General features: G+C 40.6%; 1 protein-coding gene across 4 annotated transcripts in view; it reads left to right on the plus strand.

The window, feature by feature from the left end:
* Positions 1-27,139, plus strand: part of erich2 (glutamate-rich 2) — a 251,326-nt gene that overhangs the window by 201,917 nt on the left and 22,270 nt on the right. For all 4 annotated transcript variants that reach the window (XM_043693703.1, XM_043693704.1, XM_043693705.1 and 1 more), the window contains one exon: positions 10,679-10,750. In XM_043693703.1, coding sequence (XP_043549638.1) covers positions 10,679-10,750 — 72 coding nt within the window. The remainder of the gene's footprint in view (positions 1-10,678; positions 10,751-27,139) is intronic.

Raw genomic sequence — 27,139 nt, forward strand, 5'->3', positions numbered from 1 at the left:
GAACTGGAAGCAAACCGGAGATAACCACCTTGGACATCCTGCTTTTCAGCCTTCTTCCCAGTTCTCCGAAGTCCCTCTGTAGTTTGTTCCTCGTCTTCTTCCCGACATCATTTGTGCCGACATGTACCACCACCTCTTGCTCTTCACCCTCGTCCTTGAGGATTTCCTGCACTCTGTCCGCGATGTCTTTCACCCTGGCACCAGGAAGGCAACCATCCTTAAATCCCGTCTGCTGCCACAAAAACCCCGGTCAGTTCCTCTCACGATGGAGTCCCCAGTTACCACGGCTCTGTGCGATGTCCGACTCTTCTGCTCTGCCTCTGCGCCAACTTTTGATTGACAGACCTGGCCGCCTTGCGAACTGGCAGTGTCATCAGTCTCTACTGTTTCCGAAAGCTTCAACTTGTTCCTGACAGGTACTTCTCCCGGGGTCTCTTGCACCTGTCTCCTCTCTGCCTTCCTCATCGTCTGCTCTTTAGAGTTAGAAACAGTACATAAACAGGGTCAGTTGGGGCTTTAATTAAAGCATGTGCAAGGAAATAAGGTAGTTGTCACTAAATGACAAGATTCTGAAATCATGATTTACGGTTTGAGTAAAAAACTGAAAAAAATTCTTCTTTGACTTCAAGAATCTGACTTTTTCATTCTCACTCTATTTTGTCACGTCTTGTCATTACTCTCGCAACACCTAGAAGGAGAAATTCTGTCCACTATCTGTCAATGGGAAATCAGCTAGCCTTAAAACCATTTTCAATATTTGTATTTGGAATGAGAGTGATACTTGCAAGACACTATTTATTGTCCATTGCTAATTGCTGTTTGCATTAGGAGTCAATCAAATGCTTCAATTGAGACAATTTTCCTATCCCTCTCTCCCCCTTTTCCGGGTGCCAAACTCTTCCCCTCCACCTTAGCTTCTTCCAATTTCTTTCTCCCTCGTGCTGGGATCTAATTGCCACCACTTCTCCCACTCCAGTCCCACTTACCCTCTCTTCCTAAGTCATGATTTCCCCCAATCCAGGCCACACCCCCTGAAACCTTTCGTATGGAAACAGAACATGCACTTTAAAGTGGTGCAAAGTACACCATATGCTGGTGTCAGCAAACACAACTTAAATTATAAGAAGTTAAACCATGATTACGGGATTAGAGTTTTTGAACTCAAGCCTGATCCACTTTGAATAAGAACATGTATGATTAAGACAAGACCTAACCTCATTGAGTTTCACTCATTGTCTGGGCATCTTTTAAACTCATGTTCTTTAAATTGTTGATCCAGTTTTATAATCTCTAGGTTATTTTACGTGTTTCTCACATACAGGAAGTCTGTTTTTGTAAGAGCGTGGGATCTAAATCAAAAAGTAAGGTCAGACTTGTCATTTTTCCTGTACCATTCATGGGCACATTCATGCTAAAGTAAAAAAAATAGGGCTACCATGTAAAATTTATATTGGAAAGCAGCATACTATTTTTCCCCATCTTTAGAACTGAAGTTACTTCTTATCTCTTTACTTGTTCCAATAGCTCTTTATTAAATGGATTTCAATGGTTAGTCATAAACATGAGTCCACAATATAAAACTGCTGTGTTTCAACCTAAGTTGGGAATCCCACTGAAAGATTGTAAATTAGGTAAATGGAAAAATCCACTTCTATGCAAATTAGTTCTGGTTCCTACGTTATTTCTGTGAGAAAATGGGGAGGCAGGATTTTCCTGCATGATCCTACCCAATCAGATTCATGGGAAATTTCCATGTTTAGACTAGAAAAGGGTTTTTACAAATACATTAAGGACAAAAGGATAACTAGGGAGAGAATAGGGTCCCTCAAAGATCAGCAAGGCGGTCTTTGTGTGGAGCCGCAGGAAATGGGGAGATACTAAATGAGTATTTTGCATCAGTGTTTACTGTGGAAAAAGGCATGGATGATCTAGAATGTAGAGAAATAGATGGTGACATCTTGAAAAATGTCCATATTACAAAGGAGGAAATGCTGGATGTCTTGAAATGCCTAAAAGTGGACAAATCCCCAGGACCTGATCAGGTTACATTACATTACATTACAGTGTGGAAACAGGCCCTTCGGCCCAACAAGTCCACACCGACTCGCAACCCACCCATACCCCTACATTTACCCCTTGCCTAACACTACGGGCAATTTAGCATGGCCAATTCACCTAACGTGCACATCTTTGGACTGTGGGAGGAAACCGGAGCACCCGGAGGAAACCCACGCAGACACGGGGAGAATGTGCAAACTCCACACAGTCAGTCGCCTGATCCGGGAATTGAACCCGGGTCTCTGGCACAGTGAGGCAGCAGTGCTAACCACTGTGCCACCGTGCCGCCCTAGAACACTGTGGGAAGCTAGATATTTGTATCATCGACAGTCACAGACGAGATTGCGGAAGACTGGAGGTTGGCTAATGTTGTGCCACTATTGAAGAAAGATGGTAAGGATAAGCCAGGGAACTATAGACTGGTGAGCCTGAGGTCAGTGGTGGGCAAGTTGTTGGAGGGAATCCAACGTCTACATGTGTTTGGAAAGGCAACGATTGATTAGGGATAGTCAACGTAACTTTGTGCTTGGAAATTTATGTCTGAAAAACTTGATTGAGTTTTTTGAAGAAGTAACAAACAGGATTGATGAGGGCAGCGCGGTGATCCATATGGACTTCAGTAAGGTGTTCGACAAGGTTCCCCATGGGAGAGTGGTTAGCAAGGTTAGATCTCATGGAATACAGGGAGAACTAGCCATTTGGATACAGAACTGGCTCAAAGGTACCCTACTTTTCGACATTTATATAAATGATTTGGATGTGAGCTGAAGAGGTATAGTTAGTAAGTTTGCAGATGACACCAAACCTGAGGGTGTAGTGGACAGCGAAGAAGGTTACCTCAGATTACAACGGGATCTTGATCAGATGAGCTCAATGGGTTGAGGAGTGCCAGATGGAGTTGAATTTAGATAAATGCGAAGTGCTGCATTTTGGGAAAGCAAATCTTAGCAGGACTTATACACTTAATGGTAAGGTCCTAGGGAGTGTTGCTGAACAAAGAGACCTTGGATTGTAGGTTCATAGCTCCTTGAAAGTGGAGTCGCAGGTAGATAGGATAGTGAAGAAGGCGTTTGGTATGCTTTCCTTTATTGGTCAGAGTATTGAGTACAGGAGTTGGGAGGCCATGTTGCGGCTGTTACAGGCCTTGGGTTAGTCCACTTTTGGAATAGTGCATGCAATTCTGGTCTCCTTCCTACTGGAAGGATGTTGTGAAACTTGAAAGGGTTCAGAAAAGAGTTACAAGGACGTTGGCAGGATTTGAGTTATAGAGAGAGGTTGAATAGGCTAAGGCTATTTTCCCTGCAGTGTCGGAGGCTGAGGGGTGACCTTATAGAGGTTTACAAAATTATGAGGGGCATGGATAGGGTAAATAGACAAGGTCTTTTCCCTGGCTGGAGGAGTCCAGAACTGGAGAGCATAGGTTTAGGGTGAAAGGGGAATAATATAAAAGAGACCTAAGGGGCAGCTTTTTCACACAGAGGGTGGTGCGTGTGTGGAATGAGCTGCCAGAGGAAGTGGTGGAGGCTCATACATTGCAACATTTAAAAGGCATTTGGATGGGTATATGAATAGGAAGGGTTTGGAGGGATATGGGCCGAGTGCTGGCAGGTGGGACTGGATTGGGTTGGGATATCTGTTCGGCATGGGCGGGTTGGACCGAAGGGTCTGTTTCTGTGCTATATATCTCTATGATCCTAAGTATAAAAATGTTAAATGTGGATAGCGTACATAGAGTTTAGAGTAGAAAAGCAAGGAGATTACGTTAAACTTGTGTAGAACATTGTTTCAGCCTCAGCAGGAGTATTGCATTTAGTTCTGGACATTATTATATTATCTTATGTCGTGCAGTTTTTTGATTAGCATAACACTGAATACATAAAATACATCATGAGTTCAGGAAGTAATGCTTAACAAGATGCAACATACCATTTGGAGCAGTGTTGATGCCACAATAGCATTTCTGTGTAGAGATGAAAACAGAAATGCTGGAAAAACTCAGCAGGTCTGGCAGATCTAGGGAGAGAAATCAGATTTACCATTTTGGGCACAGTGACCCTTACTTAGAGTTGATGATAGGTAGGAAAATGTTGGTTTTTATGCAAAAGGTGGGAAGAGGGTAAGGAGTAAATGGTAATTGTAGATACAACCCAGAGACAGAGAAGAATTGGAAAGACAAAGGAATGGATAACTATCAGTCTGGGAGAATGAATAGTTATTAATGAGGGCAATTAATGGCTGACAATGGGTTGTGGGTATTAGCAGACCATGTGATAAGAAGGCCTGGTGTGTGGGGATTGGGGTAAGAACTTGGGAGAAAGTGTCTCAAGCCCTAACATTGTTGAACATAGATATTGAGTCCAGAAGGTTGTAGGTTGGAAAAGTAACTCTGTTCATTATAAAGAATCCAAGCATTTGTTACCATTCTTCAATATGTGACCAGTAAATTTGTGTTAAGGTGTCCCATGTTTTAGGAAAACGTGAAGGCATTAAAGAGACTGCAGAAAAATAATCACAAGAATGAAGAACTTTGGTTATAAGGCTGGATTGGAGAGGTTGACATTGTTTTCTTTGGAGAAGTGAAGGTTGGCAGGTAATTTGATAAAAGTATTCAAAATTATGAGGGGCTGCACATAACATCCCCTCACTACAGTCTCTGATCAAAAACAGCAGTCTCCGTGCATTAATCTGTCTCTGTGACAAATTCCAAATTATATAGAGATCAAAACAAATAACCTCAAGTGTCTATGGCAACAGAATATGCATCTGTGGAGTAGTATCTTTACCCTTAGGGCATCTAACAATGAAGACTTTAAGGCAGATGTTCTTGAAATTGTCACATACTCCATGGTGGACTGCAGTCTTGCAGAACCATCACAAAAGGAAGCACGTATGTGACTAGTAGACTCTTTTACTGAGTTGGGGAGAAAGTGAGGTCTGCAGATGCTGGAGATCAGAGCTGAAAATGTGTTGCTGGAAAAGCGCAGCAGGTCAGGCAGCATCCAGGGAACAGGAGAATCGATGTTTCGGGCATTCCTGAAGAAGGGCTTATGCCCGAAACGTCGATTCTCCTGTTCCCTGGATGCTGCCTGACCTGCTGCGCTTTTCCAGCAACACATTTTCAGCTCTTTTACTGAGTTGCCATCTGCTGCACATTGGATGGCATAGTCTCTTATAGTTTTGCAATGCAATAAAAGTGAGTCTAACAAACCTTTATCAAGCAAGACAGCAAGCATGTTGGCCCTCTGAATAGCAACTTCGTTCCTGTCCTGTTCCACAGTGATCTGTTCCTTTTCATTCATGCTCTGTATTTCATTCAGTTCTTTCCCCAATTCATTTCAAAATTGCATTTGCATGGATGTATCTGATCTAGTGGTTACGAGGGAGAGAATGATTGATCACGAATATTGTCAATCAATACATGAATGTGTGCTTGTGAAGAGCTGTCAAGACTGTTGTAGTATTTTAAGCAACTCACGACATTGAGAAGATTTGAATTCTAAACAGAGACCATTTGCCAGATACCATTTGTCATGTGACCATAAAGACTACAAGACAATTACAGTATTGATGTCTCATTAAAAAGCTGGATGAGTCCTTAGTTAAAATAAATATTTTCCATTGTAAAGTTAATCATACTACTCCTGTGCCCATGTCCATCAACCATATCCCTTGAAAATGCAAACAGATTCTCACTTACAGCAAGCATCTCTCTGTAACATTAGCAAGTTTCTAGTTTTACATTAGTTATCATGGTTTTTTATGGTGTAGGTAAATGACTGTCATCTCCACATCTGTGCATTTCTGAAGTAAGCTTACTTTTAATATGCTTTCTTTTAACCCTTAACAGCTCAACTAAAGGTTACCCTACACCAACCTCCCAGCCTGCTTTATGCCTGTATCCATGTATCTATCTCGTTGTCTTAATCAATTTCTTTAGCTAATGAGCACAACAACTCCCTGCTTTTGGCTCTTGGCTGTGCCATAGGAAGTCATGATCATTGGTGGTTCTCACTCCTTGCTCCAAATTCTGATAGCCGGTTGGCTGGTAAGATTCTCAAATTCCAATGTCTCTATATCGTATATAGACTTAAAAATGCTTACAGCGCCTAGAGGCCATTCAACCCATCATATCAATCCCAGTCATCAATTATCTGATGACATTAATCCCATTTCCTAATCTTGCTACGGCAACACAAGTATCTTTATACTGCTGAAATGTTACCAGAGTTTCTGACTTAACCATCCTTTCAGGCAGTGCGTTCTAGATTCTTGCCATCTTCTAGGTGAAAACAATGCTCCTCAACTTTCTTCTTGGCCTTCTACCTCTTAAGTCAAATCTGTGCCCCCTGGTTATTGACCCTTCTACAAATGAAAAAAGTACTTTCCCATCCACCCTGTCTATTCTGCCTATTATTGCATGCACCTCTACTGGTCTCTTCTCAACTTTCGCTGCTACAAGGAAACCACCCAAGTCCATACAATATTTCCTGAAAGCTCAGACCCTTAGCCTGGGAAGCAAACCTTCACTGCACCTCTCTAGTGCAGTCACGTCCTTCTTACAATGTAGTAAACAGAACTGTGCGGGGTACTCAAGTTGTGGCCTAACCAGTGTTTTATACAGTTCCAGCATAAACTTCTTGTTTTCTTTGCTAAGCTAATCTTATGGACCTGCCCTGCCCTACCTCACACTTTTCTGGGTTCAATTTCATTTGCCACTGTTCTGCCCACCTCATCTTCCTCATGATGTACCATACCATTGATTTTTATGTCATTTGATGGCACCTTCTCTAGTTAAGTCCAGATCATTAATGTACACCACAAACTGTACGGGCATTAGCACTAAGCCCTGCAGAACCCCAATGGAAACAGACTTTCAGTCATAGAAACATCCTACTACCTTCATCGTCTGCTTCCTGACATATCATTTTGCCTTGGATCCCATGGAATCTTATTTTCTTGAGCAGTTTGCCATGAGGAATCTTATCAAAACATTGTTAAAGTCTATGGAGACCAAATCAAATGTATTACGCTCGTCAACACTCTTGGTTGTGTTCTCAAACAATTCAACCAAATTTGTTGAACATAACCTTCGCTTTAAAAATGCATACTGATTAATCCCACATACCTCCAAGTGTAACTATATTCAGTTCCTTAGAATTCTTTCCAATAATGTCTCTGGTCTATTCCTACTTGCCATTTCTAATAAAGGGACAGCCATTTCTAATAAAGGGACAACACTTATTTCCCTGGAAACCCCTGTTTATCTGCTTGCAACTTCTGGATAGTTTTTCTGGGGCATGTCAGTGTTTATGCTGGCAGTGAGCTTCGTGTTCAATAGCGTTCAACCTAGATTTTCAACTGCAACACCACCAGTATTTGAAAAGCAAATCTAATCCAAGAATGAGTGTTCACCTTAACACCCCAATTCCAAATTCTTTGCCACGACTGTGCATCATCCAATTTCATTTTCATATCCCCTCCCAGTTTTTGATCTCCTGTTTGATTTACTGCTACATTGCTGCCTGGGCCTCTCTCCTCTTCTTCCTTCAATGTTCCAGCAGTTTTAGGATTTGCTTCCTCTTGGGATGCAATTCTTTGAGAAAGTGCTCAGCTGGAGCATTCATTATATTCATCCGTTCCCTACTGGAGACATTCACTAGTAGATATTACAATATGATATTGAGGCTCACTGGTGTACTCACAGTATTTCCCTTCTCCACAGTACACCACACCCAGTTTGTGGGCATGTGCTGGAAATTTTAAAGTTTAGGGTGGTGCTAAAACCATACACATCCTAATGCCTATCTGATTTGGACAGACATTCTCTACACCCAAGCAACAAGCCATGTCATTGAGTATGGGGAGGTCTTTATTACAAGAAAATGTTTGAATCTATAATCAAGGAAGAAATAGCAAGACACCTGGATAGGAATTGTCCTATCGGTCAGATGCAACAAGAGTTCATGACAGGCAGGGCAAGCTTAACCAATTTACTGAAATTCTTTTGAGAATGTTATGAGCACTGTGGACAACTGTGGAACCAGTGGATATAGTCTATCTGGATTTCCAGAAGGCATTCAACAAGATGCCACACAATGGATACTGCATAAGATTAAATAAGCACAGCGTTATGGGTATTAGCATGGATAGAGGATTGGTTAACCAATAGAAAGCAAACAGTGGGGATAAATGGTTGGCAGTCAGTAGCTAATTGTGTGCCACAGGGATCAATGTTGGGACTATTTATACTTTACATAGACGATATAGAGATGGGGACCATGTGTCGTGTATCAAAGTTCGCAGATGACAAAAAATGATTATATTATATTAGATTAGATTAGATTCTCTACAGTGTGGAGTGGTAGAGCAAAGTGTGCAGAGGACACTGAAAGTCTGCAGAGGGATATAGATATGAGAAGTGAGTGGACAAGGGTCTGGCAGATGGAATACAATGTTGATAAATGTGAGGTCATTCATTTTGGTAGGAATAACAGCAAAATGGGCTATTATTTAAATGGTGAAAAACTGCAGCAGGCTGCTGTGCAGAGGGACTTGGGTGTGCTTGTACAGAAATTACAAAATGTTGGTTGGCAGGTGCAGTTGGTTGTTAAGGGAAATGGAGTATTGTCCTTTATTGCTAAAGGGATGAAATGTAAAAACAGCGAGGTTATGCTGCGCCTGGAGTAATATGTACAGTTTTAGTCTCCTTACTTGTGAACAGATGTACTGGCATTGAGGGGGGTGCAGAGGAGGTTCACTGGGTTGATGCTGGAGTTGGGAGGATTGGCTTATGAGGAGAGATTGAGTAGACTGGAATTATACTCATTGGAATTTAGAAGAATGAGCAGGATCTTAGAAACATAAAATTATGAAGAGAATAGTTAAGATAGAAGCAGGGAGATTATTTCATCTGGCAGTTGAAACTAGAACTAGGGGGCAAAGCCTCAAAATAAGGGGGAGCAGATTTAGGATTGAGCCGAAGAGGAACTTCTTCACCCAAAGGTTGTGAATCAGTGGAATTCCCTGCCCAGTGAAGGACTTGAGGCTACCTCATTGATTGCATTTCTGGACTTTGGATTGTGCCAGTCTGCACTCATGATTGAGGACAACTCTTTACACAGGAAGACCAATAAGTTTCAGGCAGATCAAACAGCATCTTTCATCGAATTGATGGTCTTCCAAGTGCAGTCAATGTTTGTCTCAGTGTGCACCACAGAGACATTACAAAAGGAGATGTGTGACAGTCCTTTCTCCCTTGTTGCCGCTTTGAGGGCAGCATGAAATAGCACAGAGAGACTGGGGGTAAATCAGGGATCTGATTGGTAGTGCCTTTCTCATCACCAACCAAGCTACGATTTGGTGCTTGTTGGACTGTTCTAGTGATGAGGCACTTTGCCAAATAGTTTTGACAGTCTGCTCAGAGTACCACCTGACAGGGTCAAAATTCTCCTTTTCCCATAACATTTTAAGGACATTACCTGTTGATCACTGCCTGATGGCCTTTGTGGTCAAAAGTGTTGTCCTTTGCAAATTTCTCCATGATGGACAGGTGGTGTAGCATGATACAACCATTTGGAGTGTTTTCAGACGAGACCAGGCCCATCCTTTGAATTGCTTCCTTTTAAACTTCTGTATGAGAGTTTGCAATTTAAAAATGACTTGAACTTCATTCACCATTGTGTTAGTGTGTTTTAGCTTGAATTACCCAGAAATACAAATCTTTAAATCTAAGTAATTTACCCCAGCCCCATAGTTTAACTGTAGGATTTTAGATTGATCATCAAGTCTCTCCAAATTTCTGTTTTTTTTTTACTTTGGAATTCAAAACACCTAAAATGTTTGTCACTAAAATCATGAGGGACATGGATAGGATAAATAGACAAGGTATTTTCCCTGGGGTGGGGGAGTCCAGAACTTGAGGGCATAGGTTTAGGGTGAGAGGGAAAGGTCTAAGGGACAACGTTTTCACACAGAGTGTGGTACATGTATGGAATGAGCTGCCAGAGGAATTGGTGGAGGCTACTACAATTGCAATATTTGAAAGGCATCTGGATGGGTATATGAATAGGAAGGGCTTGGAGGGATATGAGCCAGGTGCTGGCAGCTGGGACTAGATTGGGTTGGGATATCTGTTCGGCATGAACGACTTGGACCGAAGGGTCTGCTTCCTGCTATACATCACTATGACTCTATAATTAGCAGCATACAAAATTAGATTAATTAAAATACAGTTTGAGAACGGCAGCAGGATGCAGAATCTTCAAATCCTAAAACTTTGCAGTACGTTTTTTAATCCCAATGTGGAAGGATTCTTCTCCCTTTTTTATGGTTGCTATTGGGTGGTCTTCTGCAAATACCAAAAAAAAGTGAAAAATTCCAACAGCAAAAGCAAAGTGGCAGCATGACACCAATGATAGGTCAGATGCCATTTAAGTTTTTTTTTAACTATATGCTGGAAAAGAAAATAGAAACTTGAAAACACTACTTAATGATGCATTGAAGTTTGAAACAGAAGGTTTTGCATCATTAATATATTTACAATGACTTTTGCTGTTGAACATTTGATTAAGGTAATTGAGATTAATTGCATTTTGTTCTTTCTTTGACATTCTATATTTAGTTCTCATTTATGAACCTGAAAATCCAGAGGCCCAACAATTCAAAATACTTCTAGACATGAAAATACAGTTAGGTAAGCTGGGTGAAACTTATTTGACATCTTTTTCCAAGTAGGACTGAATGGCATTGTTTTGTGAGGAGCACTGTAGTGTGTGAAATTCTGTACCAAAGTATACATATTTTTTCTGATAGTGACATTTCATCACAAAAGCATTACGTGACATCTTTTATTGGGTTTTTTTTTTCTTGTTTGAATTGCCTTGAAAGAAAGTAATTTACATTTTTATGAGGAAAAATATTATTTGATTAAGTTTTTGTATATTTTAATTAGTTTGCAGAAACTAATACATTATGTTTTGCTGTGTAGAATTCGTAACTGGCTACTAAATTTTAAAAAGAATTTTTCAATTTTAAATAATCACACCATTCTTGCAATCTGGTTATTTCAGTTTATTCTTTTAAGGAAAGTGCACTGAATTTAGAAATAGCCTCCCATGATGTTAAATTAGATGTTTTCGAAAGGGTAAATGTTGACAAAAAAAAATCACGTTCTGTCTGGAAGAATAGAATTAAATTCTTCCAATATAGTGTGCTAGATCAAGACTTAAATGGCTCAACATAAGGTTATTGGAGCAATATTCTGATGGTGTTCTGATCTTAATAAGTGGGATAGTGTCTGAATCAATCGTTAGATGAGATCATTTCATGCAATACAATAACTTGTGTAACCTTGACAATCAAGTTGTTTAATTTTTAAAATCCTTACTGAAGTATGACCTGAATTATGTTTTATACTTGTCCTAACAATATGTTGTTAGAAATTTGGAATGAAAGTGTTTTTTAATTCAAACGTATTTGTGAAAATGTGGGTCTGGCCTCTATGTGACACTCAATCTACAGGAATGTGATTGACTTTTATTTGTCTTCTGACATGGCCCAGGAAGCTCCTGCTTTGTATCAAGGTGATATAAAAAAACTAAAATAATATAAAACTGTATGGACCAACTTGCATTGACCTAGGCTGAAGACACATTTGCCTGTCAACCCCACAACCCCTTCTCACTTGTGTCTGGGGATTTATGCCAAAATATAGACTAGTCAAACAACACATAGAGTCATACTCAATGTTCCCTCTACTAGTTTACTGAGCTGCGCAGACATCCCAGATCCATGTGCAGCAGCAGCTTTCAAAACTGGTTTGCAATACTCAGACTGACATCAGAACACCATGTGGGGAGCATCTGAGAGATTGTGCAGCTTAGAGGGCACATAGTCATATTTACAAGGTTCATAGTCTCAATCTAGACTCTTAATAATCGCCTCTGGTTATGTCCTGTCTCACTGACAAGACAGATCAACCAGGTTGCATTGATTCAATAGTATACAGTTGGGAGGGAGTGACTATGCCTGGCCTGAAAGTTGATTCCAAACAAGGAAGCCTCTTGTGATTACCACTGATTGTCCTCCATCAGCTCCATTGGCTGATGAACAAATGTCCTTCCTCCATCTGGAGGAAGCATTGAAAGTAGAAATGTTCAGGGTCACAGTCTGGGGATATGCAGTGAGCCATTCAAACTGAGATGAGGAAGAATCCCTTTGCTTAAAGGGAAGTGAACCTGTGGAATTCTCCACTACAGAAGGCTGCAAAGACCAAATCACAATCTATTTAAGAAATAACCAGATCGACATTGGAGGCTAAACGTGTCAAGGGTATGGAGAAAGAGCAGGAAATAGAGTAATTGTGGAGAGATGTTGTTAATTTAGAGTATCAGCTATGATCTTGTTGAATTGCTGGAGCAGGCTTAAAGGGCCACATGGTTTGCTGCTGCTCATATTTTCTGTGTTTTTATAGAGTGTAATCTGTGTGGGAATATCAATGTCAAAAAATATGAATTTTTTGGTAGCACCCATACTGACAAGACTCAGTCTGCAGCAGCTGGTAAGAAAACCATGAGGGAACTTTCTTCACCTTGTCCTAATCAATCCATCTATCACAATGCAAAATATCCTTTGGTTGGAATGACCAATGAGCAATATTGAAAAAATCCCTCTATGTTTTTGTGTGGCACTATCTGTGCCAAATGGTTTCGACTCACAACAGATCTAGCAGCTCAAAACTGGGAATCAATAAGGCACTATGGATGATCCACAGAATTGAATTCCAACATGATCAGCCATCTCCAGCAGATTCTTCACTTTACCATTATCCTCAAGTCAGAAAATCTATCCCATTTCAGTGAGGAATATAGAAGAGCATGCCAGAAGCTGCTACCGGTTGTATCTAAACTGAAATCAAGCAAAGCTACAATACATACATGCTGAAGAGCAGCAACAGTACACTGTAACCTAAACTATCCCACAAGCAATGGATCAGATCAAAACTCAGCAGTACTTCTTTAGTTATGAATGGTCATGAACAATTAATAATAATTCCATAAATATCCCAGCATATATGTGCAAAGGACAATTTGAAACAGTCACAACTACCTTCAGTTACAATTGCCAAACAAATTAATGATCTCCGCCTTCTCATGATTAGATTAGATTACATTACATTACAGTGTGGAAACAGGCCCTTCGGCCCAACAAGTCCACACCGACCCACCGAAGCGCAACCCACCCACACCCACACATCCACCCCTTACCCAACGCTACGGGCAATTCAGCATGGCCAATTCACCTGACCTGCACATCTTTGGACTGTGGGAGAAAACCGGAGCACCCGGAGGAAACACACGCAGACACGGGGAGAACGTGCAAACTCCACACAGTCGCCTGAGGCGGGAATTGAACCCGGGTCTCTGGCGCTGTGAGGCAGCAGTGCTAACCACTGTGCCACCGTGCCGCCCACAAAATCATGAGATTCTCATGATTACAGAAACCTATCTTGAACCAATTGAATTCACTCCGTGTATCAGAAAACTGAGTGTACTGGATATAACAAAGATGATGGAATCGAACAACATCTGTCCAGTATGATGAAGATTTATGTTCCAGAACTAGCTATGTCTCCAGCCAAGCTATTCCTGTACAGTTATAACACTGGCATCTAGTCGAGATGTTGGAAGTTCAGTGCACAGAAAAGCAGGACAAATTCATTCTGGTCAGTTAACCCCAATAAGTCCACTTTCAATGTTTGTGAAGTGATGGAAGGTGTGATCAATGGTACTGTCAAGCAACTTACTGAGCAATAATCTACTTACCAGTGCGAAGTTTGAATTTCATCATTCTACTCCACTCCAAAATGTATTTAGTCTGAGCCCAAATATGCACAAAAGAGATGAGATGAGGTGAGATGAGAGTTGCCACCACTGACATCGTTGCAACCGTTGACATGGAGGCAGCATTTGACCATATGTGACATCAACAAGCCTTATAAAGCTAAAGTAAAGGGAATCCAGGAGTGTTAGTTGGTATTGTGATCCCTGTTAAAACCAATAACTTCATACAATTTTTTAAAAATTTTCAGTGACAAGCCGAAAGTAACTTCAAGATGATTTAAATTTTCAAGACTTTTATTCTAACAACCAAACTAAAAATAAGATGCGTTAAACATTAATTAGTAGGTAATTATATTCTAATCTTCAAAAATTATCTTATTAACCTTATTAATATAAAGTGATGAATAATATCAAAAAGTGCACATAAACTTGTAAAGCCCACTTTCTACAGGATTTTCATCCTTATCGGAAACAACCCACTGTTACTCCTAGTTTGTAAAGGTTTCACTTCTGTGTATTTGGCCAAGTCAAAACATCAGATTACCATCAAATGGCACCACCTTCCAGTTTTCTGAGAATTCCCAAACTGACTAACAGCATTAAGACCCAATCTGATGATTTCTCCAACAGCCTTTCTAAGCCAATCTTCAAGTGTCTTGAGACTGCTATCTGATGCCAGAATATCTTCACTCAACCTGGAGGAATAATGAATTGCCATCTTCTTGAAAGTTGAAAGAGAGTATTCCACCTGTCCTGTAGATAACATATCTGTCATTATTATAGTTGCAAAACATGGATCATCTCCTTTCAAAAGCATTTTGCTGGTCTATAATCCAGCATCATTTTTTACCCTGTCGTAAAGTCTGCCTGAAGAACTTGTTGACTTCTGCCAAATTTGATCAGAATTTAGCCACTTGATTTACCATACTCAGGAATGTTGAAGTTCTGTGATGCTCTGAGATAATTGAAACTCTCTTATGGGTTGACTTTTTTTTTCATTGATCAACTATTAATCTAGTGGCTTGAATGATGTGTCAAAGAGATTATATATTAGGTTTGGCAAACTCTCAGTTTTCATGGAATGACCTGCATTCATGTCGGACTCTCAAGGGTGTTCTAATTCTTTGGTTGTGTTCCTGCTTTGTGGATGCATTTATCGGTGTGTCACCTACGAGGCCCATTTCACCATCAATGCCTTCTGATTGTTGGACATTGTTCTCTGACAAATCTTTGGAACAAACACAATCCTAAAGATTCATCTATTAAAATAATGGCATTATAAATGTTGTCAGCAATCTGGGTTTTTCATCTGGGGTGGTTGTCTAAATGAACTGTTACCATCTGTTTGCTAAACAGGGTGGTCTTGGAGAGTTTTACTGGGCTTTCATCCACTGAAACTATTGGGTAGATCTCATATTGCATTGCTTTGTTTAACTGAGTCAAATCCACCCAGATTCTCAAAGAATGTTTGATTTTGGAACCGTATCAATTCCTGATCACCATTTTGATGGCCTGGTACGTGATTAGATAAGGCTTTGTTATTGCAACTTTTCTATTTCACCTTTAAGTTTGAGAATGGCATAAATATTTGGTCTCTAATTGCTCCCATCCTGAAAACGATTTTGGGGGATTCAATTCAAAATTCATTCATTGCGTCAGCAATCTCATCAATCTTACACATCAGTCTCAGTTTTGAATGTGTATTTCTATCTTATAGAGAACATTTTTGATTCTGTATGACAGAGAGCTTCAAGGAGTTCTTGGTCTTTATATTTGATCTTGCCTGCTTGCTGGCCTTTATGTTTTTCTCCAAGTTCTTGTAATTTGGCAGGTAATAGAGTCATTGAGTCATAGAGATGTGCAGCACGGAAACAGACCCTTCGGTCCAACTCGTCCATGCCAGCTAGATATCCCAACCTAATCTAGTCCCATTTGCCAGCACTTGGCCCATATCCCGCTAAACCCTTCCTATTCATATACCCATCCAAATGCCTCTTAAATGTTGCAATTGTACCAGCCTCCACCACTTCCTCTGGCAGCTCATTCCATACATGTACCACCCTCTGCATGAACACGGTGTCCCTTAGGTCTCTTTTAGACCTTTCCCTCTCATCCTAAACCTATGCCCTCGAGTTCTGGACTCCCCCACTCCAGGGAAAAAGACTTTGTCTATTTATCCTATCCATGTCCCTCATGATTTTATAAACGTCTATAAGGTCACCCCTCAGCCTCCAATAGCCCAGGGAAAACAGCCCCAGCTTATTCAGCCTCTCCCCATAGCTCAAATCCTGCAACCCTGGCAACATCCTTGTAAATCTTTTCTGAACCCTTTCAAGTTTCACAACATCTTTCCGATAGGAAGGAGACCAGAATTGCATGCAATATTCCAACAGTGGCCTATCCAATGTCCTGTACAGCCGCAACACGACCTCCCAACTCCTGTACTCAATACTCTGACTATAAAGGAAAGCATACCAAATGCCTTCTTCACTATCCTATCCATCTGCTACTTTATTTTCAAGGAAATATGAACCGGCACTCCAAGGTCTCTTTGTTCAGCAACACTCCCTAGGACTTTACCATTAAGTGTATAAGTCCTGCTAATATTTGCTTTCCCAAAATGCAGCACCTCACATTTCTCTAAATTAAACTCTATCTGCCACTGGCTAAATTAAACTCTATCTGCCACTGCCCATTGGCTCATCTGATCAAGATTCCGTTGTAATCTGAGATAACCTTCTTTGCTGTCTACTACACCTCCAGTTTTGGTGTCATCTGCAAACTTACGAACTGCGCCTTCAACGTTCACATCCAAATCATTTATATAACTGATGAAAAGTAGTGGACCGATCCTTGTAGCACTCCACTGGTCACAGGCCTTCAGTCTGAAAAACAACCCTTCACCACCACCCTCTGTCTTCTACCTTTGAGCCAGTTCTGTATCCAAATGGCTAGTTCTCCCTGTATTCCATGACATCTAACCTTGCTGACCAGTCTCCTAAAGGGAACCTTGTCGAATACTGTGAGAAACGAAGCTCACTCACTTCAATAATTTCAGTCCGAGACAAGATCTGAATCAGTAGTATCGTTTATTACGCTCTTGCAAGAGGGGTGTGGTGTCCACTGTCCACAAGGCAGTCACACACACACACACACACTGAATTTAACGAGTACACAATATTTATGTATTTCGTTTCGCTTCCCTCCTCCCATTGCTCCTCCCCTGTTTACATCTGTTTCTAATCTAAACCCAGCTGTTAATCTCTGAACTCATCCGGCCTGGTGTGAGTTCATTTACCTTGCATAAACAATTATGATTGCAGAAGTAACACTGCTTTACCTATATCCCACAAACACCTTACTGAAGTGCATATTGGTCACATCCACCACTCGGCCCTCCTCAATCCTCTTTGTTACTTCTTCAAAAAACTCTACCAAGTTCGTGAGACATGATTTCCAATGCACAAAGCCATGTTGACTATCTCTAATCGGTCCTTGCCTTTCCAAATACATGTAAATCCTGTCCCTCAGGATTCCCTCCAACAACTTGCCCACCACCGTCAGGCTCACTGGTCTATAGTTCCTTGGCTTATCCTTACCACATTTCTTAAATAGTGACACCACATTAGCCAACCTCCAATCTTCCGGCACCTCACCTGTGACTATAGATGATACTAATATCTCAGCAAGGGGCCCAGAAATCACTTCCCTAGCTTCCCACAGAGTTCTAGGATGCACCTGATGAGGTCCTGGGGATGTATCCATCATTTCAAGACATCCAGCACTTGATTCTCTGTAATATGGAGATTTTTCATGATGCCACCATCTATTTCCCACCATTCTATATGTTCCATGGACTTCTCCACAGTAAAGGCTAATTCAAGATGCTTGTTTAGTATCTCTCCCATCTCCTGCAGCTCCACACAAAGTTCGCCATGCTGAGCTTTGGGGGACCCTATTCTCTCCCAAGTTACCCTTTTGTCCTTAATGTATTTGTAAAAAACCTTAGTTGCAATTTAATTTGTGCAATTCATTTCAGGTGACTCAATAAAACTGACACCCTAAAAGTCTATGGGGATGTCTAACTACTTCCAGTTTAAAACTCCAATTCTTGTTCTCAGTATTGTTTATTTCTCCTAGGAAAGATTTGATCTGACCTTGTGGTTTTCACTTCTTGAATATAGCATTGTTTTAAGGATTTCCCCCTCTGTTCTTCTGGTTGGCTTCATTTTAAAACAACGAACAAGGCTGCTTTAAAAAGACTTACTTTTCCACAGTGATGATAATCTGCTTCCCTGCTGGAAATTCTTCACATTTTTTGGCTTGTCCCCACCATACATTTTGAAACTGTGGTCAGTATGTTTGTTTCCATTTTGAAAAGCTGAGGTTTTTATGCACTATCTCCCTGTTACCTACAATCTGAATTGTTCATTATTGTTTTCCTCTGGAGCAAAAACTTGAATCTGTTTCCTGAGATTGTTTGCCTCACAATTTAAAGTGATTTCTCAAGAGTTAAAATGTCCTTCGTCTACAAAACGTCTAACAAGATCGCACCTGCAGCCCAAACTATGATCTGGTTGTAAATCAGTTCTGCCTTCAACCTTTCAGGAATATACTTCTCAACCAGTCTATAAAAATTAATAAAAAGTGAATCCATGCTTTCACCTCGTCTTTGCTTTCATCTATTTACCCGTGCCCTTTCAATAACTAAGTTATAATGAGCACTAATATGAGTTGACCGCCTACAGTAACTGTTCATTGGAAGCTGCAACCTCACCACTGGCCCTTCCTTGTTAGTACATTGTTTGTAAAAATGCACCAGCAGAAAGTAATAGACAGTAGGTGCAGGAGTCGGCCATTCTGCCCTTTGAGCCTGCACCACCATTCAATATGATCATGGCTGATCATCCTTAATCAGTATCCTGTTCCTGCCTTATCTCCATAACCCTTGATTCCACTATCCTTGAGAGCTCTATCCAACTCTTTCTTAAATGAATCCAGAGACTGGGCCTCCACTGCCCACTCGGGCAGAGCATTCCACACAGCCACCACTCTCTGGGTGAAGAAATGTCTCCTCATCTCTGTCCTAAATGGTCTACCCCGTATTTTTAAGCTGTGTCCTCTGTGGACCACACCGTGTGTTGTCTGGAGCAGCCACCGTGCATCAAACCTTAAAACAAAATCACTTTTCACTTCAATTGACTCTCTTAGAACTAAGTTGTCAAATTTTGGAACCTTGGTAACTTATTAAGGACAGGTCAATCTGATTGGGTGTTAAGGAGAGTCACAGTTACTTGCCCTTATCACAGATTGCCCAGATTCCCTCTATAGAACTTGTAATCAATTGTAAGTTCAGAAAACCATACAAAGCTTGGGAGTTTTTGTTAATTTGAGTCTTTTATTTGCAGTGACCTCAAAATCTGGGCTAGACTTTAAGTATCTTGCAAGACTTTAGCAACATTTGTTGAAGTAAAAAGCTTGAGAATGGAGAAGTGCCTTATTGTGCTTGCACATTATTATTTTCAGTAAACACTCAATAATTTATCACAAGTGGACTGTAAACTGCCTGGAGCAAAGGAATCTTGAATTTGTTGCATATTTAAGTGAAAGGGTCCAGGAAGAAAATATTGAATATCCTTGAGTTTACTTTATCTGTTTTACACAAAATGTCAAAGTCTAAAATGTGTTTATAGATCTGAGTTGGTCTCCAGGGAATGTTGGACTGGAGAACCATTTCAATGCAATATCGTGTTGCAACATTTTATTTGGCTTCTTTTGTATAATGAGACAAGGTTTTGTAACAAGAAATGCATTTCACTTTCACAAGAAATGTACTAAAACTGTGCCAGCAACACTGCTGTTTCATAGTTACATTTTGATACTCAAATGTCAAAAGACAAACAAATGATAGTCTGTTTTAGAACAATAAATGGAACCATATGATAGGTTTGCAGTATCTTTCCTTTACTTGTTTAAGGTAAATAATAAATCTCGATAGAATTCAGGAAATTCAAGCTCTTTTTATTGGCAGACACGAAATAAAAGAATGTGCCTGACCAAGTTATGTAAACTTTGGGAGACACAGCAAGCCTGCCCTGGTTGACATAATGTCAGGTTGAAAACAACTGAACCATTTGACGTAGACAGGAAATGAAGCACTGAAAATAGGTTCCGACAGGTGCTGCAACATACAGCATGATGGCATTCAAAGGTTAGAAAAGAGCATTATGCGGAACTTGTCAATTGTTTTGGGAAGGAAAAAATACTGGATATAATCATTCCCCATGAAATAGTCAGCCTGCATGTTTACTTTGTGACACAATTTGAGTTGCTACATGATTATGTGTAAGCATGTTCCAGGAAATTTTTGTTTAGTCTGGTACTTCAGCTTGGTATAGTGTTCAGTGCCTGTTGGGTAGGGATGGAGGGAGTTATTAAAGGCAATGACTCGAATGAACTGATCCTGCAACTTCTGCATTATACACAGAAATATCCGCCATTGTTCCTCCACTGTCATCCCTGCTAAGGTATTGCACCATTGAACTTTGGCCAGCTCCTCCCTCATAGCTCCATAGTTCTCTTTATTCAACAGAAATATTGTCACTTCCAATTGTACCCTCTCCCTGTACCAATGTACCGATCTAGCCATTCAGAAGCAGGTCTGGTCTCCTGATTGCCTGGAATGTTTCTGAAAATGATAGGTTAGCTTTGAGGCTTCTTCTGTACAATGGACCTGTTCCTGCATTTGCTACAGTCTGCCCTACTACTCAGGGTTTCAGGTCTTTGCTTATTGCTGTCCAGTTTCCAGGTCTTTTTTTAAAACAGTTTGCTGCTGATACAAGTTTGATGTCTTGGTTAGTCTGCAGCACCTTTCCAGTCTTACTTTGTCACCCCTCTCCACTACACACACACACACACATATATATTTACATATATATGCCCCCTGCCCTGCCATCCTGGGGTCATGAGATACTTTTCAACTGTTGGCTTTGTTGAATCTTTTTGCCATTCCCACTGCTATAATGTTTTATTGTATATTCCAGGTTTGTGATTTTTTTTGGTATCCCAGAGGTATGCTGTTTGAGTCCATGGCCTTTTTATGTAACAATTGTTTATTAACAGTTGGAGCTCATAAACATTCCATTCACAGAGAACCTCCTCCCTTCCTGATCTTGCTACCACCTCGTTTAATGCTGATATCATCATTATGCCATCATCATGCATATTTCTGATATTAACCCTATTACTGTACAATATTTAGCACAGAGGAAAATAGTTGTAAGTTTGGAGAACAATCGACACCAACAATCTTCTAAAGGGTGATTTGACTTGCTGTTACCAGTAACATGTCCATGCCATGAACAAATTTGTATTCCAATTCCAAAGTGTAGCCTGAAATTATTGTATTGGTCATGGAGCTATTTGGTCAAATTAACAGGAAGCTTTACTTCTTAAGTTTTATGACACTAACACTTAAGATATGATTTTGAGATTTTTGCTTTTCTCATCAACTTGTGCAGAGATGTTCTAACATACTTCTAGAGCAGATGGGACTTGAACCTGCACATCCTGGCTTATAGATAGGGACAGTGCCGCTACATCACAATAGCCTTCTTGATTTTGAGAGAGTAAATATTGGATGAAGCATAAAACAGGTGCTGATTAAGTCCCACCAGTTTATAGTTGGGTTGGTTAGATTGAAATTGCCCAATACTTGATCTTTTTGTATTTTTTTCCCTGTTTATCTTTTTCCTTCTCAGAATCTGTTATCTCTCTCTTTCTCAGTCTAGTAAATAGTAGATGGTTGCCTCTCTGTTTCTGAGGCTAGATCTTTTCTGAATCATTCACACTTCAGCTTCCTGTCATCCTCCCCTGACTTCCTTTCTCATCCAATGCCTAAGTGACGTGATTTGCTGTTCATTGCAGTTCCTTCCAACACTAATTCAACGTATCTGAAGTTTGAGGCTTAATATTGAGAGTGCCTCAGACTCCACATCGTATTGACGAGGTGTGGAGATCATAGCCAATCACTTAAACTTGGATGCATACAAGTTTTTATGTTCTTTAAAATCTGTCACACTGATAAAATATGCTAATACAGAAAAAACGCATGGAGTAGTGGATTCAAAGAAAGTTAGCAGTGCCACCTGGTGTAAGAGAGTTGAAAGCTAGGCACAAAAAAGAGTTGTGATTATGTGATCTGTTAAAAGTATTATTATTTGGTATTAAATGGAAAAAGTTATAAATACTCAGGCTGTGTCATCTATAGTAAAATACTGTTTGCTCATAGAAGTTTTATATCAAAGATCCTCAGGACAAGAATATATTAATGAATGATTTATTGCCACATGTATTTTACAATGAAATATGATAAAGTACAGTGGAAAGCTTGTCACCACAAACTGGCACCATTTTGATGGTTTAAGAATAAAAGAAAATGAAAAGATGTAGCTAAAAGAGAAGTCCATCTACATATGAATTCTGAGGTGGCTCAGGACCATCACCACCTTGCTAGACCCAATAATATTAAAGATGAACAGCATTGATAAAAGAGATGAGACAATTGCAAATGAATGATGTGTGTGTTCACAGAAAGTTGAAGTTTACAAGCTCTGAAAGACATGCTGGGAAACAGGAACCAATAGAATGGATGTGGAAAGAAATGGTGTATGAGAGAAAACGTGAATGGGATACTGAAATTGCACGATCATCCATGATCACATTGAATGGCAGTGCAGTCTTGAAGGGCTGAATGGCCTACTCCACCTATTTTCTATGTTTCTATGAGTTGTGGGAAGTCATGTCAGATTGGCTCCTTGAAGTAGTCATGCCATCAGAGGCATTGAACCAGTTCATTCCAAGTAACAAAGCAGCTAATTTCCAGAATTAAATTACCAATTGGGGGCCATTTTAAAGTGTTACTGTCATCCTCCCAGTGTTGAATAAGTCTCCTGCCTGTGAAGAGGGCACCAGCAAACTCCCACTCTCTGCCTTGGTGGAGAGGAAAAAGATTTCTGAAGAAAGGATGGGATGTGGGCAGAATTTCCCTGGAGGGATTTCTCAAATGCACCACTTAGCCCTGTGATTCTTAAAATTACTATAGACCCCACGTCCTGCCTGCCTTGGCAATCATTGCCTCTCACAGTGACACTACTAGCTGGATGGGGGCCGCAGACCACTTAATTAGTTGCCATTTGGAAAATGTGGCCCAACACAGTGCAACAGAAACAACAGTTGCCTTTGAAAAATACCAGTGACCCACATGAGCACGCATGTACATACATATACACACACGCACACACATACACATACGTGTGTGAAAAGAAAGAACAGTTGATGAACCGTTAACCTGGCAAACAAGTGGCAACAAAGGTCAGGTGGTATAATAAAAGAGAAATAAAAAGTATATGCAAAACATAGTGCATTTCAATAAATTTCGGCTTAACTAGTAGTGAGAAGAGAGTCAGAGACATTTAAGGGATATTTAAGCAACTACTGGACAAGCACATGGACAGCAGTAAATTGAGGGGTGTGTAGGTTAGGTTGATCTTAGATTAAGATAAATCTTGGCACAACATTGTGGGCTGAAGGGCCTGAACTGTGTTGCATTGTTCTAGGTTCTGAGCTGTAGCAAGCTGAGAAACCATTTGCTTTTTCAGTGTTATGGCATGTTTCACATTTCATTAAATCTCCTTGCTAAAATTTCCAACCTGGGTCAGCTACAGTGTTCCAATGAAGCTCAATGCAAGCTGGAGGAAGAACATCATATTTTCTCCTTAGGAACCTTTGTAGCCTCTAGGACTGAATACTGAACTTCAAATATTCACAGTATGACCTCTGACTCCAGTTTTCTTACATTTCCCAATCTTCCCCAGCCAAAACGTGTTTTTGTCTCATTGACTTTTCTCTCAGCAGAATGGATCTATTTTCTCCTTTTCATGCCTTCATTTGCACTAATTTTGAGTCTCTTTCCTTTACCACCATTATCACTCCCTTTGTCTTTTTCATCTGGACACCCTTAAAATTTGTTTCACTTGCTTCTCCTCCCCCTCTGTAAATAGCACAAAAAACAGCTTTATTCAGTTCCAAAGAATTCAAAACATTTACTCTGTTTTGCTCTCTCCACAGATGGTGTCAGACCTGCTGAGTTCTCCAGCACTTTCTGTTTTTATTTATGTTTAATTAGTAGGCTTTGTGATGGCTCTTTATCTCTGCCATGGCATTAGCATCCTTCTTTTGGGTTATTTGGCCAATCTTAGCAGAAATGCCTCCTGAACTGTCGATTTGTTGTTTGAAAATTTAAACAAGTAATTCACTGTGAATTAACTCAACATTTTCAACAATTGGCATATGGGTTCCTGAGCTATATGGAATTCTCCAAGGTCAGTAAGACAATAGCATAGGTACACATTGTTCAAAGAAATTGACAGGATGCCAAATAATGAAATTTTACAGATGCTGCCCTGCCTACATGAAGAGTTTGTGCTCACAGGAATTGATATGGCGTCTGGATTTTACTGCCTTGAAACATGACTTGCAACTTTTGGAAGTTATTAACCCACTCTTCCAATGTTTTCAGCTTGCATGGCTACATAAGAAAACTTAATGCAGCTTTAATATGGATGCCTTGTTGGGAACAGTAGGTGCAGTACACCAATAGCAGCTACATCCAGATCCATACCAAAAGCAGTAGTAGCAGGAACAGAAAAAACACCAGAAGTATTTACTTCCTGTGCAGCTCCATGTCATTGATAGGGTTGGTTAGCTCAGTTGGCTGGAAAACTGGTTTGCAATGCAGAGTAATGCCACCATGTGGTTCACTTATCTCACTGGCTGAGGTTACCATGAAGGAGTTTCCTTCTCAATCTCTCCCCTTCCCTGAGGCATGGTGACCTCAGGTTAAACTACTGCCAGTCATCTCTCTCTAATGAGAGCTACCTTACTTTATACATGGAATAGAAAGTGGATACTGCTCCAATTTGAAGGAGGTTTACTACACATTTATACCAGAGGATCTGCTTCCTCAGTAAATTAAAGTAATAGGGTGCCTCAAGAAACACATTTTCACAGCAGATCATTGCTGACATCTACAGGCTTCAGACACAGCACTTTCTTCCAAGAAAGCCAGGTAGACACATATTGCTCGAGGCTGTCAAGGCTTTCAAGCAGCTCCTTCCAGGGAACTGCTGGTGACATCTCCAACTAATCTGAGAACGTGGAAGCATATGGCAGTCCAATCCTAAACCCTGCATCTTACTATCAAAATGGAATCTATGATGCTACAGATTAGAGGCTAGGTAAATGGGCAAGTTGAATAATTAAATTCAGTGAAATAAACGTTAGCATTACTACTGTTATACACACCATGTAATTTCTCCTGTGCAACAATTGATTTTGCTTCTGTTTCCAATTACTCCAAAGTGGTGCAGCACCTTATGGTTTCAGCAGAGCTGGAAGTAGGTAATTAATTCCACTACTCTGAAGATCAGCTGTCTGGGGCTGACATCCTCTCAATTTTAGAGCCTGTATGGGATCTGCCAAAGATTGTCCTACCTGTAACTTTATCGGGGCTTACAGCACCATTTTAACATGAGGCAGCATATGGGACTCGGTTTGAAAGGCGGGTGGGTGAGTGTTAATGCATAGAAAGAATAAGAACTGTAAGCACCATGAGCAAAATCCACACTTCCAGGTTTCTTCTGGCACACTTGGTCATACCAACTTGCAGAGTGCTGGAGTGCACTTTGCCATATTTCAATGAGACGCTGAGCCACCAAGGTGAACCTTCCCTCAGTCCTTTGTAAACAGACAGATCGAGTGAGCAGGCCATATCTGAGGCCCAGCAGCACTCTTTGGCCTATGACAGAGCCTCAATGCAGGTGGTTGAACTTTTCTCGTGAGGTGGATATTAGGACTTTAGCTACATGACACTTGTGCTAGAAAACTTCTCCAATGCCTTCTACTCTGGAAATGCTGACACAGACTGAATCTTGTATTAGTTGAATATTTTCAGGAGGAGAGATTATTGTAGGGTTACACAGAATTTATCTGCATACTGTGATTCAACCTTGCAGGAGGCTGCAAAGATTTACTACTGACAACCTCTTCAGGACAGCTAGTAGCTGCTCTCTCAGGCAGGATGCCATGATGATACCCTGTAAAGAATAGTAGTATTTTAAAATATAATGTTTCATCACAGTTGCTTTTCCATCAGTGTGAAGGGAGAGACCCTCTATATGGTGGTGTACCATTGCAACTGTTGCCCTCTGGCATCTGCAACTCTGGTGTGAGTGGGGTTAAAGCATCCTGCCTGAAGACTACTTCCACGGAGCTGGCATGCTCAGCTGACGGTGTCGGTACAATCCTTCAGCAGAAATTTCCCTCTTCACCCACCTCATTTAGCCCATGATTGATAATTAGCAGCTGTCTAACACTGCCAGGTAGGTAGCTGCTGTCATTGTTCACCTGCCTCTGGAAAACCTGATGTCCCCATCTACAAATTTAATCATGGTTCCAATATCACCCATGTTTCACAGTACTGGTCCACAATTTACCTTTTGTGATGGACCCCCGAGGCTCAGTATCCACATCCAGCTGAGCATTGTTTGGAATACTCTGCACTTTATGACAGTATTCTACATTGCTATCCCTTCCACCAGTGACTGTTCCTGTTCACACCTGATGTAATCTCACCATGTAACAACACAGCTGTCCCTGTACTCACCAAAGTATGTGTATCTGCACTGATTAAGATTATACGTGAGGTATGCGATGTGTACCCAGAGCACGTTTACCTTTTTCTGAGGACCCCTCAGCATCCTATCCATTACAACTTCATTGTCACCAATGATGGACCTTTGAGAGATAAAGGACAAGATTTGGTCCTGCAATGGGGAAAGGGTTTAAAGTCTAGAAAGTGCATGTCATAAAATTTAAGTTCTTGGTGACATCAGTTTGGCATGAGTGACTGCCAAGTTGCCTTTTCTAATTCTACTGGGTCATTAGACAGCTGAGATCTCTGTGTCGCTAATGTCTAGTGTCTCTGCTGCCCTATCAATCTCCAAATGTGCTCTTCAATTGTAATCAGGTTTGATATAGCTACTGATCCATTCCTACTTCTCTATTCCTGGATTTATGTACTCTCTTCTTGCAATGAGAAAAAGCAGAGAGTTCAGAGGTGTAGTGTTTAGAGAGGAAGAATAATTACATCAATAGAAAGTGTTTGTGAGGGATGTACACAA

This window comes from Chiloscyllium plagiosum, chromosome 7, assembly GCF_004010195.1.
Source record: "Chiloscyllium plagiosum isolate BGI_BamShark_2017 chromosome 7, ASM401019v2, whole genome shotgun sequence".
In the NCBI taxonomy this organism is placed as follows: Eukaryota; Metazoa; Chordata; class Chondrichthyes; order Orectolobiformes; family Hemiscylliidae; genus Chiloscyllium; species Chiloscyllium plagiosum.